General features: G+C 52.4%; 1 protein-coding gene and 1 pseudogene across 1 annotated transcript; one reads left to right on the forward strand and one right to left on the reverse strand.

Moving 5' to 3' along the window:
* Positions 1-3,109: 3,109 nt before the first annotated feature.
* Positions 3,110-10,519, reverse strand: CTU1 (cytosolic thiouridylase subunit 1). Its single transcript, XM_045988287.1, has 3 exons — positions 10,504-10,519; positions 6,820-8,065; positions 3,110-5,328 (listed from the first exon to the last, which is right to left on the reverse strand). The coding sequence occupies exons 2-3, from the start codon at positions 7,505-7,507 to the stop codon at positions 4,763-4,765; spliced, it is 1,254 nt and encodes a 417-aa protein (XP_045844243.1). The 5' UTR covers positions 7,508-8,065; positions 10,504-10,519; the 3' UTR covers positions 3,110-4,762.
* A 3,045-nt stretch (positions 10,520-13,564) lies between these two features.
* On the forward strand, positions 13,565-17,525 carry LOC123931357 (annotated as a pseudogene).
* Positions 17,526-17,762: the final 237 nt, after the last annotated feature.

Consider the following 17,762-nt stretch of genomic DNA (forward strand, 5'->3'; position numbering starts at 1 on the left):
TGCTGATCTCACATGTCTCTTTGATTACCCAAACTTTCTGGGTAATCTCTCAGATGTCTCTGACTCAGCACCTGTATCTGCTACGTGCCAGGCAGCCTCTGTATGCACACCTGGGCACCCTTGATGCCAGATCAACAGGCAGCAAACATTTCTGCCCCACCTCCCTCCATCTTTATTATCTCCCACTTATTTCTGTTTAAAAAGTGGGAGAAGATGGGTCCACCCCCACCGTCCCCCTGGTCTTCCCCTTGTTGATAAATGACACCATCCTTTTCCCTGTTGCTCAGGTCAAAAGCCAGGAGTGGTCCTGGATCCCTCCCTCACTCCCACCTCCCACTTTGGCAATTCCTGTCACCTTAGCGCCAAAATAGTCGTGGAATCCACCCACTGCCCTCCTGTCTTACCAAGCCACATTTATCTCTCACCCGGACAAGTGCGGCAGCCTAACAAGTCTCACTGCTTCCACATTTGACCCCTGTTCCCACCTTCCCGCACCCTTGCCACGTCCAAGTCCAAGCAGCAACGTGTTCCTAAAGTATGAAACAGTATCATGTTACAACCTGCTTAAAACCCATCTATGATTCCCCACTGCAAATAAATAAAATCCAGATTCCTCCTAGGCATTCTGTCTGGCTTATGTCCATCCCTCCAAGCTCATCACTCCATCATGCACGATGCCTCAGCTCCCTTGGACTTCTTTGATTTTCTCAGCATGGTAGTTGTCTTCCCAATATAGGGTCTTCGTCTTTGCTGTTTGCCTGGGACACCCTTCCTGCCACTGTGCCTATGATCACCTTGTCCGGAGCAGACATTCCCTTCTAGTTTCTACCTCAGCCCCTTCTACCATAGCCCTTTCTATGCTTTATTTCAATCTACATTGCTTTATGTGTTTGCTTCCTTGTTTATTGTCTTTTTTTTTCTCTCTCTCTATGGCATTTATTACAGTCAGATGTCCCTCACATCTTATTTACTTGCTTTCTTTTGGATTCTGTTTCCCATAACTAGAGTGTCATCTCTGACAGGGCAGGGGGGTTTGACTTCCTTATCTGATCTGTGCCCTGGCACATAGCAGGTACACAGTAAACATTTGTGGAATGAAGTAACATCTCTCTCACTTGAACTGAGGCTTCATGAGGGCTGGTACCTTGTCTTGCAGCTTCACTGCTGAATCCCCTGAGACGAGTCTGCTCCCTGACATGAGGTGAGGTGCTCTATAAACAGGCCCAAGGAGTGAGATTATCTCAAAGCCTTCTCTTCTCCAGGATCTCTGCTTCTACCAAAAAATCCACTTGCCTCCAGAATTCCCGACTCCCTCCAGATATCTGCTTCCTTCCAGAATCTCTGTACCCAATGCTTCTACCTCTTCAGACCTGACACTAGACTCCAATTACCCAGGCTTGGGAGAGCACACATGGGGGAAGATGGGAAAGCCCATCTTTCTGAGACTAGGCTTCCAATCCCTAAGGGAAAGAAAGCTTCCAGCTCTGGGGGATGAGGTTTCTGCATCATCAGCCTTGATCCTTTCACCAGATCCACAGCCATATGCAACAAGACTGAAGGATCCCTTGTGTTTATGTGGGGGCCGCAGTTTGCAAGGCCAAAGACCACAGCAAAAGTCCCCCTCCGTGATGACTAGGGCTCCCGTCTCAGCAACATCCCCACTCCGCCCTCCAAGCTTACTATGGCTTTCTCCCTCAGCAAAAGACTGTCCCGTGTTTACTATGGCCATCTGCCTGAGTGGCAAACATCTTTATTTCTGTTCGGTCTGTCTAGGACGGACTTCTCTTGTACTGGGGTTCATGTGGGAACTCTTATGCTTAGAAAACACAGCCTAGAGTTTAGTAGGATTCCCAGCCCTTGGTGAGTGCTTCCTAAATAGCCCTCATATCCATTTCCACCATCCCACTCCCTTTCTGCTGCTCTGTTTTGGCTTCTCCCTGCAGTCTTCCTGGACAGGGCCCCAGAAGGAGCTTTCTGGTACTCAGGGCTAGTCCTGTCTGCTCCGAACCCTTCCTAGGGCCGGTGTTAGCCCCAGCAGACAGTCCTCGGTGTGTAGCAGCTCCCCACCAGCCATCTCACCCTGGGAGCAGCCATTCCACACAGGTTCTAGGTGCTTCCTTACCTGCAGACCTCTGTACCTGCTGTTCTCTCAGCCTTGTCTCCCTCCCATTGCTTTCTGGTGCTCATTTTTTTTTCCTTAAGATTTTACTTATTTGAGAGAGTAAGAAAGAGAAGGAGCAGGGGGAGGAGCAGAGGGAGAAGCAGACTCCCTGCTGAGCAGGGAGCCCAGTGTGGGGCTCCATCCCAGGACTCGGGGATCATGACCTGAGTCAAAGGCAGACACTTAACCCACTGAGCCATCCAGGTGCCCCACCTTGTGCTCATTCTTACTCACCTTCTGGGACCCAGGTGAAACACTATGTCCTTCAGAAGCATTCTATGACGCCCCATGCTGAGCTGGGCACCCCACCTCTGGGCTTCCCCTGTGTCCTTGCTAACTCCCCACTGTGGCATGTATCCCTCTGTGTCCATGCCTGCCTTCCCTACCAGCTGGGAAGCCCGTTGAGGGCAGGGCCTGGGGCTGACTCAGCTGTTTCCTAGTGTTCCGTGCAGGGCCTGGCTCCTGGGAGGTACCTGCAAAATGTTTGCTGCGTGAATAAAGGGATGATCATTATCACTCCTCTGCTCAAAACTCTATGGCTTCTGTCTCAAAACCGAAGCTGAGCCCATACCATCTGGTCCCTTTTAGCTCTCTCCTCCATTCCCCACTCCACCACGCTCCCGTTCTTCAGCGAGCATTGCTCTTCCCACAAATCTGCAGAGCTCGCTGTCTCACGTTGGAGAGGTCTTTGCTCAGTTGTCACCGTCTACTCCAGGCCTTCCTATCCACCCCACAGCTTTGTGCCTCTCAGCCTATCAATAACCGATGTTGTGCCTGGACCAGCCCTTGCGGTTCTCATGTTCGCAAGATGCCCTCAACAATAACTATCAGGAAACTTGAAAAAAAAAAGTTTCTTTTTTTTTTTTCTAATTGGAGGCCATACAGCGAGGTCACAATGGAGGGTGGGTGCACGAGTCTCTGGGGTTCTGCTTTTATTGGGGTCTGGAGGGTTACCTAGGGTTTCACAGGTTTCACTCTTCATGAATTTAAAATGTTAGTGGGGAATTTAAAGTGTGGGAAGAGTAAAAACAAGCTGCAGAGTGATTTTGATTTACAGGAATCAACTAAGATCTCTAAAACAAAGGAGCCTGGGGGACGGGGAAGGCCGCCTGGCTCTTTATCTAGTCGTGTGGCTGGCAGTCTGTTTGCTGAGATAGCCATCTCTGAAGTGGATGCCTTGGCAAGCAAAGCTTAAGTCAGGCACTGGCATTACAAAAAACAGAAAACCCAACCATCAGGGCTTACACTACACCTACTTAAAGGTTGGCCTGTTTCCATCCCCTGATTTATTACCATCTGACATACTGTGTATTCAACTTATTTTTTTCCTCGCTTTTTTGGCCTCTCCCATTTGGGCAGGTGATTGTTCACTGCGGTCATGGCTGAAGTGCTTAATAAGTATTTCCAGAGTAAAGAAATGCATGAACGCACAGGTCTTGAGGTCAAGGAAGGTTTCCAGTGGGGCCTTAATATTTCTGCCAGATTGTACCTCTCGCCCCTGACCCCTGGTTCAGACCAGGGAGACCAGGGAGTCGGTGTCGGCAGAGAGCAGAGCTCCCACCTGGACAGCGGAGACAGACCTTTGCCAACAATGGCCACCTGCACAGGTGTGGGTACAGTGACCTCTTGTGGCCAAAGCCTAAGATAGCATCTTCCCAGTTTCACGAGGGGCCCCTCAGGTCCCAAGTGAGGCTGGGAACAGTGGTTGAATCCGAAAGGAGATGGGCTTAAGTATAACACAGGTACTGTATTTCAAAGGCTTAGTACAAAAAATACTGTAGAATATCACAGTTTTTAAAATAACATGATAAAACTGTAATATCTGGTATATTTAGGTCAAATATATTTATTTGGGTCAAGTAAAATATATTATTAAAAGCTCACCTGTTCCCCTGTCCTTTAAAAAATATGGCTCTTAGAAAACTTAGTTACACATTTAACTCACATTATATTTCTGTAGCGTAGTGCTGAACCACAGGCAAAATCTAAACACCCACTGATCCCTGGTGTGGAGGGACAAACTCCAGCACGGTGACCTCAGGCCAGTCACCCAGCCCCAGGCTGCAGCCCACAAGACTGTGGTGTGGATGAAATCAGACAAGGCAGCGCCCGCAGTGCGTAGAGCGCTCAGAGAAGCATCCTGATTTCCATGAATGAGAGAGCCCACGGAGAGATGCGGTTTTGCTTACACTGATACCGGCAAACACGACACATAGTAGGTCCTGAAGAAGGGTTAGGACTCTCCTGAGCATGCCCAGAACCGGGCAGACTACTAGGCAAGCAGCCCCCTACTTCCTATTGGCTCCGGAAAGGAAAGTTGTTGAGTTCTCTCCTTCTGGTCTCCAGCCCCTCCTCCCTCAGACCCTAGAGTTCTTGCCCCAGTTCCACCTTCTCCAGCCCCGGAACCCTCCTCCCTCCGACCTCGGAGTCCTGGCCCCCAGCCCCCAAGGCCCTCCTCCCTCATACCCAGGAGTTCAGACCCCCAAATCCTCCTCCCTCAGACCCAGGAGTCCAGGTCCCTAGCCCCTCCTCCCTCAGACCCAGAGGTCCCCGCCTCAGCTTCTGCGGGGTCACGGGTGGCAGCACCCAGGCGGAGAGGGTTTATTCGCAGCGCTCCTTACAGGCTGCCCCGCATTCCCCGGCGACGGGGCCCGGCGCAGACCCAGGGTCGCTGGGCGGCGGCCCTGGCGGTCCCTCCTCGTCGCGCCCCCGGCGGCCCTTGCCGATGGCCAGGCGGGGCCGGCCGCGCTGCAGGCCGTCCAGGAGGGCGCAGGCCTGGCAGAGCGCGCGGCTGGCCAGCGCCCCGCAGCGGGAGCAGGCGCCGGGGGGCGGGGGCCGCGCGGCCGGGGCCAGGGCCAGGCGCTCGGCCGAGTGCACCAGGTCCAGCGCCGCCGACGGCCGCGCCGCCTCCAGGAGCTTGAGCAGGTCCCGCGCGTGGCCGCGGAAGGCCTCGGGCGCGTAGACGCACTCCTCGGAGAAGTAGTCGAGGCGGCGGAAGTGCGCGTACAGCACCACCTCCTTCTGCGAGGCCAGCTGCAGGGGGCGGCAGCGTGGCAGGGCGCCCCCCTCGCCCCGCGAGCCCAGGCCCCCGCCCCGGGCCAGCCGCCCCGCGTCGCCCCGCAGGAAGTTCATGAGCACGGTCTCCGCCATGTCGTCGGCGTTGTGGCCTGGGGGAGAGAAAGGGGAACAGGTGAGGCGGGAGCGCCACCGTGGGGCAGCCGCGACCCAGAGAGACGGGGAGGGGCCTGAGGAGTGGCACGGAGTGTGCGACTGGGCCATGGAGACCCCATCCCAAGGGCCCAGAGAGATGCAGAGGGGATTGGGGGAGCGAAGGGAGGGCCAGACAGAGCCAAGGAGGCCCCTGGGCACCACAGGACAGCCAGGTGGAGGCTGGAGGTGGTCACCATGAGAAACAAGAGGGGAACACACACAGGCTCCGGGGGAGCAACTCGGGTGCCCTCATTAGCCACCCACTTATTACCAACCAGGCCCTGTGCTAGTTGCCTTTTCACGAAGGTAGTAAAAGTGCTTTGCGCTACAAATACCATTTCAATCTCAGAAGTGTGCTTCCCACTGCACAGAAGTCAAAATGACATTTAACAGTTAGCTGAGATTCTCAAGTGAGCCTTGAGCCTCTGGGAATGCAGATCACCGCATTTAGAAAGACCAGGAAAGAGGTAAGGGAAGATTTACACAACAACGCCATAAAAAACATAAGCTAAATCTCTGCTAATTTGCATCTTGTTATCTTATATGTGAGTCTGTATAATCCAGATGGTAAAACACTGGTCTTCTCAGGGCTTTTCCAACAGGCCATACTAACCCTCCTCAGGGCCTTTGCATGAGCTGTTTCCTCTGCTCAGACCCCAACCCTCTGTCTGCCCTCCACTGCTTACTTGAATGGCCTTCAGGTCTTGCCTTACTCTGGAAATGCTTCCTAACCCCTAGTTTTCTCCTTCCACTGGGTGTTCCTGCTATAAACTGGCAGAGTCTGTGCGATTTTCCTTAGTAGAGCTTCTCAGGTTTTAAATATGGGAGTGAGAGAGGAGCAGGCACGGAGACTGTCTTGTGTGACATTTGCGTCAGGTCTACTGTTTTCCAGTCTCTGGTCTAAGTGCCTCCCACACAAGTCATCTAATTCCCAACAACCCTGGGACCTGGATATTATTAATAACCCCATTTTACAGAAGAGGTAACTGAGGCTAGGTATCACTCTGGGCTACGGAGCTTGTATCTGCTACACAGTAAATGGTCAAGAATCAGGTGTGGAAGTAATGACCGGGAGAGGGTAAGGGTTATCAGAGGCCGACAGAGAAAAGCAGTTCAAGGACCAGAGCGTTTCAGAATATAGTTGGCTTCTGTTGGGTGGTACCATCTGGCCTCCTTTTGTGAAGGGGGACACAAAGAGCGCCATTTTTTAAAATGCAGGGAACCACAGCCCCCGGGAGTACCCCTCCGCCCCTCTAGCTGCCAGTGTGACGCAGGGACTCAAAAGCTTGCCGCACACATCCCGGCCCCCATGCGCGCTATGCCCGTGCGCCTTCAGCCGGCTCGCATATCCCCTTCTCCTCGTGGACATCCTCCACCAGATCTCGGGCCCGTGCGCAGCCCCCTTTAAGTGCCGGCCCCCGCCCCTCGGCTGCAGTGCCTGCGCTCACCAGTGACGATGTGCGTGGCTCCCACGAGACGCGCCCCTTCCTCCAGCGCGCGGCGCCGCAGCACCCCGCAGAATGTGCAGCAGGCGCGGCTGCGGCCGGTGCCGGCCGTGCTGCGGGCCACAGCGTCCATCGTCCAGCCCCCGAAGAGGTCTGCGTAGGCCACGACGGTGAGCGGGAGGTCCCAGCGCGCGGCCTGGCGCCTCACGGCCGCCAGCGCCGCGTCCCGGTAGCCGCCGATGCCCTCGTCCACGGCCACGAGGCGCAGCGAGACGCCCAGGCGCGGCGCCAGTTCGCGCAGCACGTGCGCCAGCACTGTGGAGTCCTTGCCGCCAGAGGCGCCCACGGCCACCACGGCGCCAGGCGGCAGCAGGTGGCCCGCCAGCACCGTGTGCAGCACCTCGGCCTCGAAGGCGGTGCAGAAGCAGGGCCCGCATAGCGCTTGGCCGGAGCGAGGGCGGCGGAGGGCCGCGCGCGCCGCGTGGCAGGAAGAGCACTGCGGGGCGGGCATCGCGGGGTGGGTTCCTGGCTTCTCCTGGACAGGGGGAGAGGGGAGGCGGGTTACATGTGGATGCCGGCTTGCGGGGTCGTTGCCTCCAGGGAGGCTGCCAGCCAGCTCTCCTGCCCAAATTGATCCAGGGCCAGGTATGTGAGGGTCTGGCTTCAGGAGGCTTCTCCTAATGCACTCCATTGTGCACCAAATACAGAAGGAGACTTAAGAGTTGGTATGGGGTCGGCGGTGGTGGTGGTGGGGGTTGATGGAGAGGGGAAGACGAGCAAGTTACACTCAGAATTAGGTTGTGACCTGTTGGGGCGGATGGGGTCTGCATGTTAAGCAGCAGTGTCAGTCTCCAGGGAGGCCATCCTTATTAGAGCAAGAATCAGAGGGAAAGGGTGGAGACCTCTGACCTGGACCCCCAGGGCTTTTTAGAGAGCCTGGAAGGGGTTAGAAACTCTGAGGATAGAGGAGGGCTGGGGGACCGCAGCTCTGTTCATGGGGAAGGGGGGAGAAATGGGAAAGACCAGCTGGATTTCACTTTGGGGGGGACACTGTCTCCAGGAGTGAGTCCCCATAGCATCCTCTGCAGGGCAGGGTGATCACCAACTCCAGGGAGAAACAGAGGCAGCATCGATCACATCTCCACGGGCACCAACTGGGGCTGCTTCTGTTTCCAGGCAGGGTGAATGGGCCTCCAGGATCGGACTCCATTCTGCTCCGATGTCAGAATCTCCCACAAGTTTCTACGGACTTACAAACAGGAATTGGCCATCCTTGGCCCCCTTCTGTCCCCCTCCTCCAACTCGTCCCCCGCCAGCAGAAACTCCGATCCTCCGGCCACACCCTCCTTGGTGCCACAACGCCTGGTAAACCCATAAATATCCACCAGGCTCCCTCCCCAAGCCACCACTGCCTCCAGCCTGGCCTGGGACAGGAGCCTCCGAGCAGGTCCCCCTGCTTCGAGGATTTGCCACAATACGCGGAGTCACCTTATGTGACACTTTGTTTACTGTCTGTGACTTCCTGAGGCAGGGCCCATGCCATTCAGATGTCTAATAGGCATCTCAAAACCCAGATTCCTGATTCTTCCTCCCACACTTGCTTCTCCTGCCGTAAAGAGCAGCCCCAGCCTCTCACCTGCTCAGGCCAGAAGCCTCGGGGTCCGGGACCCTGGCCTGCTCTTCTTCCACTACTCCTCTCACTCTCCCCGCGGGTGACTCCAAATTGCAATGTCAAGTCACAGCTGTTCCTCCACACGTCCCACCGAGGATGCCCCAGAGACATCCTCAGCCCCAAACCCCAAATGCCCGCATGGAAGACAAGTAAATCCCATCGGACTATAGATTCCGTGCAGATCCACAAGCCAGCACTTCTCACCATCCGTGTGGCGGCCACCCTAGACTGAGCCACTGTCTCTTCTCACTTTAGGAAAAGCCAGTGGCCTCTGAGGCTCTCTGGGATCTGGCTCTCTTCTTCTCGGACCTCGTCTCCCCCTCCTCGCTCACGCTGGTCTGTACTCTCAAACGCTCCAGGACACACACCTCCCACAAGGTCTTCGCACTGGCTCTTCCCTCTGCTCGGAGTACTTTTCCCTGTCTCTGGGCCAGCAAGTAGCCCTCAGGAGCCATCCAGCCGTGCCCATCAGGCGCATCTGTCACAGCTGAGCAACAGCCCCTTGCAATTTTTTCCCCTTTTGACTGAATCCTCCCTCTGCTCTCTGCAGAGTCTCCAGTCTCTTTTGGAGAGTCCCCTTCATGGGTCCTGCCCAGCCCAGTCTCCTTGTAGGTGACTCTGACTTCTGATGTCCATCCGGCTGGTCCTCCAAATGCCCCACTGAGGATCCCTGCTAGGCCCTCTCTCAGATCCCAAGTGCCCACACTGGCCAGACTCCAATTCCCTCCCCCCACCCCAAAGCAGAAACCTGTTCTTGCCCTGCCGTCGCCCGGCTCCTGGCGGCACCATCACCTCCCGCCCAGCTCCTCCACAGGACAGAACATCACATCACCTTGGATTCCTCCCTCCTCTTGCCCTACATCTACAGTCACCCAGTTCTGGGAGTCTGCCTCATGGCAGGAGTTGAGTCTGTGGAGCTTGTCAGAGACTCATAAGCCATGATATGGAGTCTGAATTTTATTCACAGAGGGTTTTGAGCTGGAAAGGGATATAATCTGACCTAAGTTTTCGAAAGATGCCATTGACTGCTGTGTGGGGAACACACTTGAGGAGGCGAGAGCAGAGGCAGGGAGGCCAGGGAGGAGGCTATGGCAATAGCCAATGCGAGTCACAAGTGGCCTGGTGGGCATGGTGGCAGTGGGGGTGGGAAGGAGGGGCGGGACTCTGGACCTGTTTTGAGAGTAGAGTCCATAGGACTTGCTCAAGACCTGGATTATGGTGGAGGCTCAGCTGATGAGAAAATGGATGATTTTGCTGATGAGAATGGAGACTGATGTGGAGGTTTTGGCCAGAACCCTCAGGAGGATGATGGGACCATTTTGTGAGGAGGGCCACCAGGAATTCCAGCCAGGCAATATCAGGTTTGAAATGCCCGTTAAGCATCTTCCTGTGGAAAAGTTTATGGATCCAGCCTGGGTCAGGCGCCCCCTCCAGGCTCAGAGAACCCCAGTATGCCTCCATCCCCTCCCGACCACGACTCTACCTGTCAGTGGCAGACCTGTCCCCTTTGGGGCACTGAAGGCAGGGACTAGGTCTGCCTCATCCACCACCGCCTCCCCTCATCCCCCCACCCCCGGCCTCACATTGGGCTTGGCACAGTGCCGCGCTCGGTAAATAACTGTAGAATGTGGGATAATAAATGCCCCCAGAAGAAGAGACGTGGACCCCAGGGATGCCTCCGGACTGCAGCTTTGTCAGATGGATGATAGTGTGTGGCATCCTTCTACCAGAACAGAGGTTCGAGGACACACTAGGGGCCTCCTGGATGTACCCGATGCTGTGGGGGTGGACAAGGAGATGGTGGAATCCCCACCTGGGGGAAGGGATGTATGGACAAGAGACAGGATGGACCGCCATGTCCAACGTGGGGATCCTGGCCGGAAGGTCTCTGGGACACAGGAGTCAGGGAATCACGGGGGCTACTGTCACCACTCCCCGAGCCTCTCAACTTCACACGCCATCGCAGTTTAGAGCAGAGGCCCATACACCCATCCGCTGCAAGAGGAACAACTCACCTAGACACAACGCGGTACTAGGACGTCCAAACGGCACCACACGCGAAAGTCTCTCACGGAAGTGCCTCCGGAGACTACAACTCCCAGAAGGCTTTAGGGGCCGTCTTGCCTACTGCTCCCAGAACCCCGTGCGGCAACTCCGAAGTACCTGAGGCTACCGGGCCTGCTGGGCCAACAACTCCCAACAACTCCTGCGGCCCCTTCTACCGCTTGCTAGGGAGTAGCGCCCGGTTTCTTTTATGCGCCTGCGCAGAGCTTGGGACTCCGCCGCGCTGCGAGGGTTTTTTTTTTTTGGTGGTGGTTGTTAGTGGTGTTTTGTTTTTGTTTTTGTTTGTTTTTTTCCTGTAGCAGTGCGCTGTCACGGTCACCGTGCAGGGCACTCAGAAGGCGAAGCAGCTGTTTGCGGATTACCTGCTTTTGTGGGATTATTATATGCTCTATTAAAATTTTTAAAAAGATTTATTTGTCAGGGAGAGAGAGCACAAGCAGGGGCAGTGGCAGGGAGAGGGAGAAACAGGCTCCCGGCTGAGCAAGGAGTCAGAGCTCGAGTGGATCGCAGGACCCCGGGATCATGACTTGAGCCATGTCTAACCGAATGAGCCACCCAGGCGCCCCTTATTATGGGGTTTATTTATTTAATCAACCATAGGCTTTAAAAGCTATTGTAGAGCGTTGATTTCTACCCTCTGAGGTGGCATTGCAGGAGGGAATTGAAGGTGGGAGCTCAGTGGCTGCTCACCAGAGTGAAAGGAGGAGGTAGCGCATGCGCAGAGCAGAGTCCGAGGTTGGGGGCTCCCGGTTGGTCTGTGCTTGCCCTGTGCGGGTGGTAATGGTGCGCGTGAGCATGTCGAATGGGGAGAGGGAGCAGTGTGTGTGAACCGAGGTCTGTGTGCATGCTTCACCTGTTAGTGATTTGGTGGTGGTAGTGGTGCGTGTGTGTGTCGGGGGCGGGGGTGGGGGGAGGGTTGTCTCTGGACGTGGCTCCTGGCTTCGGAAAGTGGGTGAGATTGAGATCCACAGAGCAGATTCCCCCCAGTGGACCGGGTAGTATACACTTCTTTTCACGAGGAGGTGGAGCTGAGGGTGGAGAGCAGATAAGAAAGAACTTGGCCAGACAAGGAGACCCAAGAGACCCTGACTTCCGAGACTGAGGGATTCAAAGGCTCAGACCCCAGAAACCCAGTAGTCGCGAGGGCCAGTCATGGAGACTCAGAGTTCTATTAACGAAGGGGCCTGGAGACCCAGACCCTCTAGACTGTGACTATTGAGAAATTCCACTCAAAAAATATACCCAACGAAAGTGCATATTCATGTCAAAGACATGTTTGTAGCAGCACTCTTTCTAATATTTTCAGACTGGAAAGAACCCAAATACCATCTAATGTAGGAGGTTCCTGTAGTGTATGGCATATGCACACAATGAAATTCTTTCACCAGTGAAAATAAATGAATTGCTGTTGTGTGTGTGGGTGACTCTTAAAATAAATGCTAAGCACAAGAAGCCAGACACTGGAAGATCCCAACTGCATAAAAATCAAAAACAGAGAAAACTAATCAGTAATGAGAGTCATTATAGTGGTTAATTTGCTAGGGTGGGGGCAGTGTCTAGGAATGGGTGCTTGTGGGGCTTCTTTATCTAGATGGTTGTTCCAAGAATGTCATCGTCATATGAAAATTGATCAACCTTATCTTTATAATCTGAACGGTTTTCTCTATGTATGTTTCTCTTCAATGTCTTTTGCTTTAAGAACAACATAAGGGGAGGGGCGCCTGGGTGGCTCAGTGGATTAAAGCCTCTGCCTTGGGCTCAGGTCATGATCTCGAGGTCCTGGGATTAAGCCCTGCATTGGGCTCTCTGCTCAGCAGGGAGCCTGCTACCCCCTCTCTTTCTGCCTGCCTCTTAGCCTACTTGTGATCTCTGTCGGTCAAATAAATAAATTAAATCTTTATATTAAAAAAAAGAACAACATAAGGGGAGGGGTGCTTGGATGACTCAGTGGGTTAAGCATGGGACTGTTGGTTTCAGCTCAGGTCATGATCCCATCGGTCTGTGGGATGGAGCCCCCCCACCATGTTGGCCTCTGTGCTCAGCAGGGAGTCTTCTTGAAAGATTCTCACCCTCTCTCTAAAAATAAATCAATATTTTTTAAAAAGTAACAATGTAAGGGGATATTTCACTCAAATATATGCAAATTAATTTTAAAATTCCAGATGACAAATAAAAATTATAAGGAAAATATAATTTACTGAAATGGTCTCAAGAAGTGAGTCTCAAAACCCCAAATAGCCATGTATCCATAAAGGAATTGATTCAGTAGGAAACATCTTTTTCCAGGGAGGAGAAATTCACTGGCAGGTTCTGAATGTGCAAGGCAGAAATAATAACGGTTTTTCATAAATCTTTCCAATAGGAAAGACACATCAGCCAGTATGGCTTTTGGAATTCTTTTGCTTTCTCCAGGCTTCATCGAGTCCTGCAGAGCAGGAAAGTAGGCTGGTCTCCAAGAAGCTCTCCATCTCTGGCAACTGTGGGTCTGATGTTGCACTAATGCATACAATTACTATCCTTTTCATGTCCCAGTCTCAGTCCTATGGAGGACTCTGATGGAGGGGCTAGCCTTTGGGGCCTTGTCTTCCCACCATTCAAGAGTTCCCTATACACTATACAGTTTTAAACTCAAAATATGGTTCCTATATTATACGAGATTTGTCACCTTTCCCCCTAAATTTGTACTTTTAATGGTCTGCATTCCACAAGCATTTATTTATCACCCACTGTAGACAAAGCCACCCACAGACAAAGACCCCTGTGATTGAGGGCCATGCTACGTTTTGTGAAAGGAATTCGTATCAACAGCAGGAGTAGATGATCAGTGGCCCCCAACTGTCAGCTCCACTCCAGCTGCCCCTCTAACCTACCCTCCCCAGGGCAGCCAGAGAGAACGTCTGGGAACCCAAACCTCACAATTTCACTCCCTGACTCTAGCTTTATACCCTTAGTGGCTTCTATTTCTCATGAAAGTAATGAGAAAGTAGGAAATAAGGCCCATTAGATCTGGCTTAGTCTGTCTGTCCCCCTTTTGACTGTATTAGGTGAGTTCTCCAGAGAAACAGAACCAAACAGAGATTTACTATGAAGAACTAGCTCAATTATGGAGGCTGAGAGGTCCCACAATCTGTCACCTGAAAGCTGGGGACTCAGGAAAGTCAGGGGCGTAATTCCAATCTGTGTCCTAAGGCCTGAAAACCAGGGGAGCTGATGCTGTAAATCCCAGTCCAAGGGCAGGAGACCAATGTTGCAGCTCACAGGCAGGGAGGAAGGGAATGAGTTTGCTGTTCCTCTGGTTTTTGCTCTATTCAGGCCTTCAGTGGATTGGATGATGCCATTGACTTGGGGAGGGCCATCTATTTTACTGAGTCCACTGATCCAAATGCTAATCTCAAGTGGAAATACTCTCACAGACACACCCAGAAGTAATGTTTAATCTGGGCATCCCATGGCCCAGTAAAGATGACACAAAATTAATCATCACACTGGCCTAGGAAGCCAGTGTTTATAATATACACGCAGACAGACAGACAGACACACACACACACACAGCTGGGCATTGGTCATTCTGAGTACTGAGATGGTGGGCCACATCCTTTCCTTTGCTCAGGGAAGACAGAGTCCTGCAAATAGGCAAATGGCCCTAGTTGTCAGGTAAAAGAGATTCTGGGACAACATCTTAGTAGGCAAGAAATGCTAGGGACACTGTTTTCTTGGATCCTTTGCAGGTCACTCTAAACTTCTCTCTGGACCACCTGTGTCCACCTGGGTCACTCATCCATGGACCAGGGCTCAATGGTCCTTGACCACAGAAATTCAGCCAGGTTTCCCCAACACCCTCTTTGCCTCCTAGCAATTGAGCACTGTTACGTCTTGCTGACAAGGTGAGCTATCAGAGCAGCCAGAGGGTGTGAGAGCTGCAGCAAGACCTGCCTCTCCACTGACCTTTGGAGCCTTGTGCCTGCTGCTTCCATTTTCCCCTTCTCTTCTGGCCAGATTTCACTTGGAGGTAACTACCCTCACTCTCATTTTCACTGCCTGACCACCACCATCATGGGTCGCATGCAGGTTCCCAGGAAGGGCCTGTCCCAGTCAGCTCTGTCTTGGCACCCCCCGCAGCGTCCCCACCTGGCTGAAGTTGACGTCTGACAACATGAAGGAGCAAGCCTACAAACTCGCCGAGAAGGGCCTGACTCCCTTATGAATCAGTGTCATCCTGAGTGATGCCCATGGTTTTGCACAAGTACGCTTTGCCACAGGCAATGAAATCTTGAGAATTCTCAAGTCCATAGGACTTGCTCCTGATCTTCTCAAGGATCTCTACCATTTGATTAGGAAAGCTGTTACTGTTCAAAAGCATCTTGAGAGGAACAGAGAGGATGAGAATCATCCTTTCAGAATCAGAAAGGATTCTGATCGAGAGCTGTATTTACCAGTTGGCTCGATATTATGAGACCAAATGAGTCCTCCCCTCCCAGTTGGAAATATGAGTCATCCACAGCCCCTGGCCTGGTTGCAGAAATTGGACTCTGTACTCAAGCAACAAAATCATCGTCTAACTAGAAAAAAAGAAAAAAAAAAACCTGGAACCAAACAGGGAAGGGGATTTCTTGGAAATGTCTCCTCAGTTCAAATGAAGGACTCAGATAACCATTTAAGAACCATCCTTGAAATGCAGTATGTAGAAAAACTCATAAGACCCATTACCTTTTTCCTATTAGCTATGAGTTATGCAGGCTACTGTTTTGGTTATCTATTGCTGCACACCAAACCACTCTACAACCTGGTAGCCTGAACTTTCTGTTTCATGGTGCTGGAGCCCACCTGGGCAGTTGCATTCCTAGCTTTCTTTTAGCTCTTTAGGCAGTCATATTGAGGTTGAGATGGTGGCTGGGATTTGGGGCTGGGTGTCTGACCCTCAAGGTTCCTCTATGTAGCCTCTCTCTCCATCAGGGTTCCCAGATTGCTTACACAGATGCCCAGGAATCTGCAAGGCAAGAGTGGAAACTACCAGGCTTTCTTAATGTATGAATCTTGGAACACCTTGTCCTCCACATTCTGTTGATCAAAGCAGTTCTGGGCCCAAACTTGATTCAAGAAGAGGAGATAATAACAAACTTTATCTCGTAATGAGAGGAGCTCCATGTTTGTATAAAGGAGGGGTGGAGTTGTTTGGGGTTGTTCTTGGATGCTAGTTCCTACAACTACTCATCTGTCTTGAGTGTTGGCTGCCTGCTCTAGGGGGATTACCCCTGTCTGCCAGGGATGTTCAGAAAATGAAATGGAACCAGGTATGTAAAAGGACAACACAGATCATTTTCCTTGCACTTGGACCAGTGACAACAGCCTGGCATTGTCCGGAGGACAGAAGAGGAGACTCAGGTCTTCCCTTCCCTTGATTTTCCCCTCCCAGGAGGACCTGAGCCCTCCCCAGCACATCGGACATGCTAACTGTCTTGACTCCAGACCTAGGATCCCTGTTCTGTGTGATCAGGCCCCTCCACAGTGCTGTGGATATGCCGGACGTCAGCACAGCCCTCTGAATCAGCACCACGGACAGTACCACCGCGATTTCGGGAAACCGCTCCCCCAGCCCCCCCCCCCAACCCCCATCTGGGTGAGTCCTGTGCTGAGAAAGCGCCTCCTATGGGTGGTGGCCCCACCTCTCTATTGGAGCAGAGGTGATGTTGGTCACAAACAGCACAAAGCTTGGTAGCTGCAGGATTTCCAGCACAGTGGAAGACTGGAGTGGATTGAGAACACAATACCTGGGAGTCCAGAAATTCTCAGGATACTAAGATTACCTGTGGAATTCAAATCCTTTGAGATTGCCTCAAACTCCCTACCATGTCTACTTGTCCCTGAGAACTCACCTTGCAGAATTCAGAAAAGCAGGAGTCCCATGCATCCCTAGCCTGTGCCTCTCCCCTCCCAGTCATCTACCCTATGGCACTGGAAATGTCAGATCATGTCTTTCAACGAGATGTTGCTCCTCTCAAAGACAAGGGCTAGATATCTCATACTCATCCCCTTACTGGAAACCCGAAGACACAGTGTAGATGGTTGTTGAACGAATGAATGAAATTTCCTCTCTCATCTCATGGGAAGAGTTGATAATTCTTTCCTATCAGAGTAACATAAGCTACCCATCTCCCAGCTCAATGGATCCTGGGTTGACAACAATTGATGAAGTCGGATTGGGGGGTGTCCCTTGTATAGACAGTGGTGCATAAGACAGGGCACTGGTATGATCTGGGCAATTCATTTGCCCACTCTGGACCTCAGTGTCTTCTGAAATTCGGAGAAGTGGGGCCAGAAGGCCTCCCAGCTCTGATGGCCTGTGGGTTATAAGTTTCTCTTTTGTATACAACTAGATTCTCTGTGGCTTCCCTGTGTCTCTCCTCCTAAGTCTTGTTTTTCTTTGAGAACTGGGGACCATGGAAACAGACTGGGCATGGCCCAGCTCTTCCGACCCCAGAGATGCTCCAATTGGCCCTGCTGGGAGAGAATGGGTTGTCCAGGACAGGGGGCCAGGGTGGGGGGATGGGGCTACAGGGGGAGACACAGCTACAAATGCAGGAATTGTTGATGGTGTGGGAGTGTATATGCATGCTCAAATCCTGCCCCTTCCCTTCTCAGTGACCCCAGCACTGACTATACCCCTAGTTATGGGTAATGGTTCTGGGAAGGTATAATATGGGATGGGCAGATTCATAAGGTTAAATGGAAGAAAAGAGACTGTAATTTTTTCTTTGCATACAAAGTCATAAGAAAAACATGTGTAAGGCCATAGTATTAAAGGCAGCATGCTTGGGTGATAAAGCTATGAAGAAAAACCAGGGAACAATTAGCATTAAAGTGACTCTCAGTGGGGCGCCTGGGTGGCTCAGTTCGTTAAAGCCTCTGCCTTCCGCTTGGGTCATGGTCCTGGGGTCCTGGGATGGAGCCCTGTGATCCCGGGGTCCTGGGATCAAGCTCTGTATCGGGCTTTCTGCCTACCTCTCTGCCTCTCTGCCCTCTCTCTGCCTGCCTCTCTGCCTACTTGTGATCTCTGCCAGTCAAATAAATAAATAAATCTTTTAAAAAAGTGACTCTCAGAGCTCCTTTGGGGGGAGTGGGGTAAGCGATAGGGATGGGGACCCAAGGGGAAGGTCCAAGTTGCCTGCAATGCTCTATTTCTATCTAGTGATGAATCACTGAGTTGTTTCTG

This window comes from Meles meles, chromosome 19 (assembly GCF_922984935.1).
Source record: "Meles meles chromosome 19, mMelMel3.1 paternal haplotype, whole genome shotgun sequence".
Classification (NCBI taxonomy): domain Eukaryota; kingdom Metazoa; phylum Chordata; class Mammalia; order Carnivora; family Mustelidae; genus Meles; species Meles meles.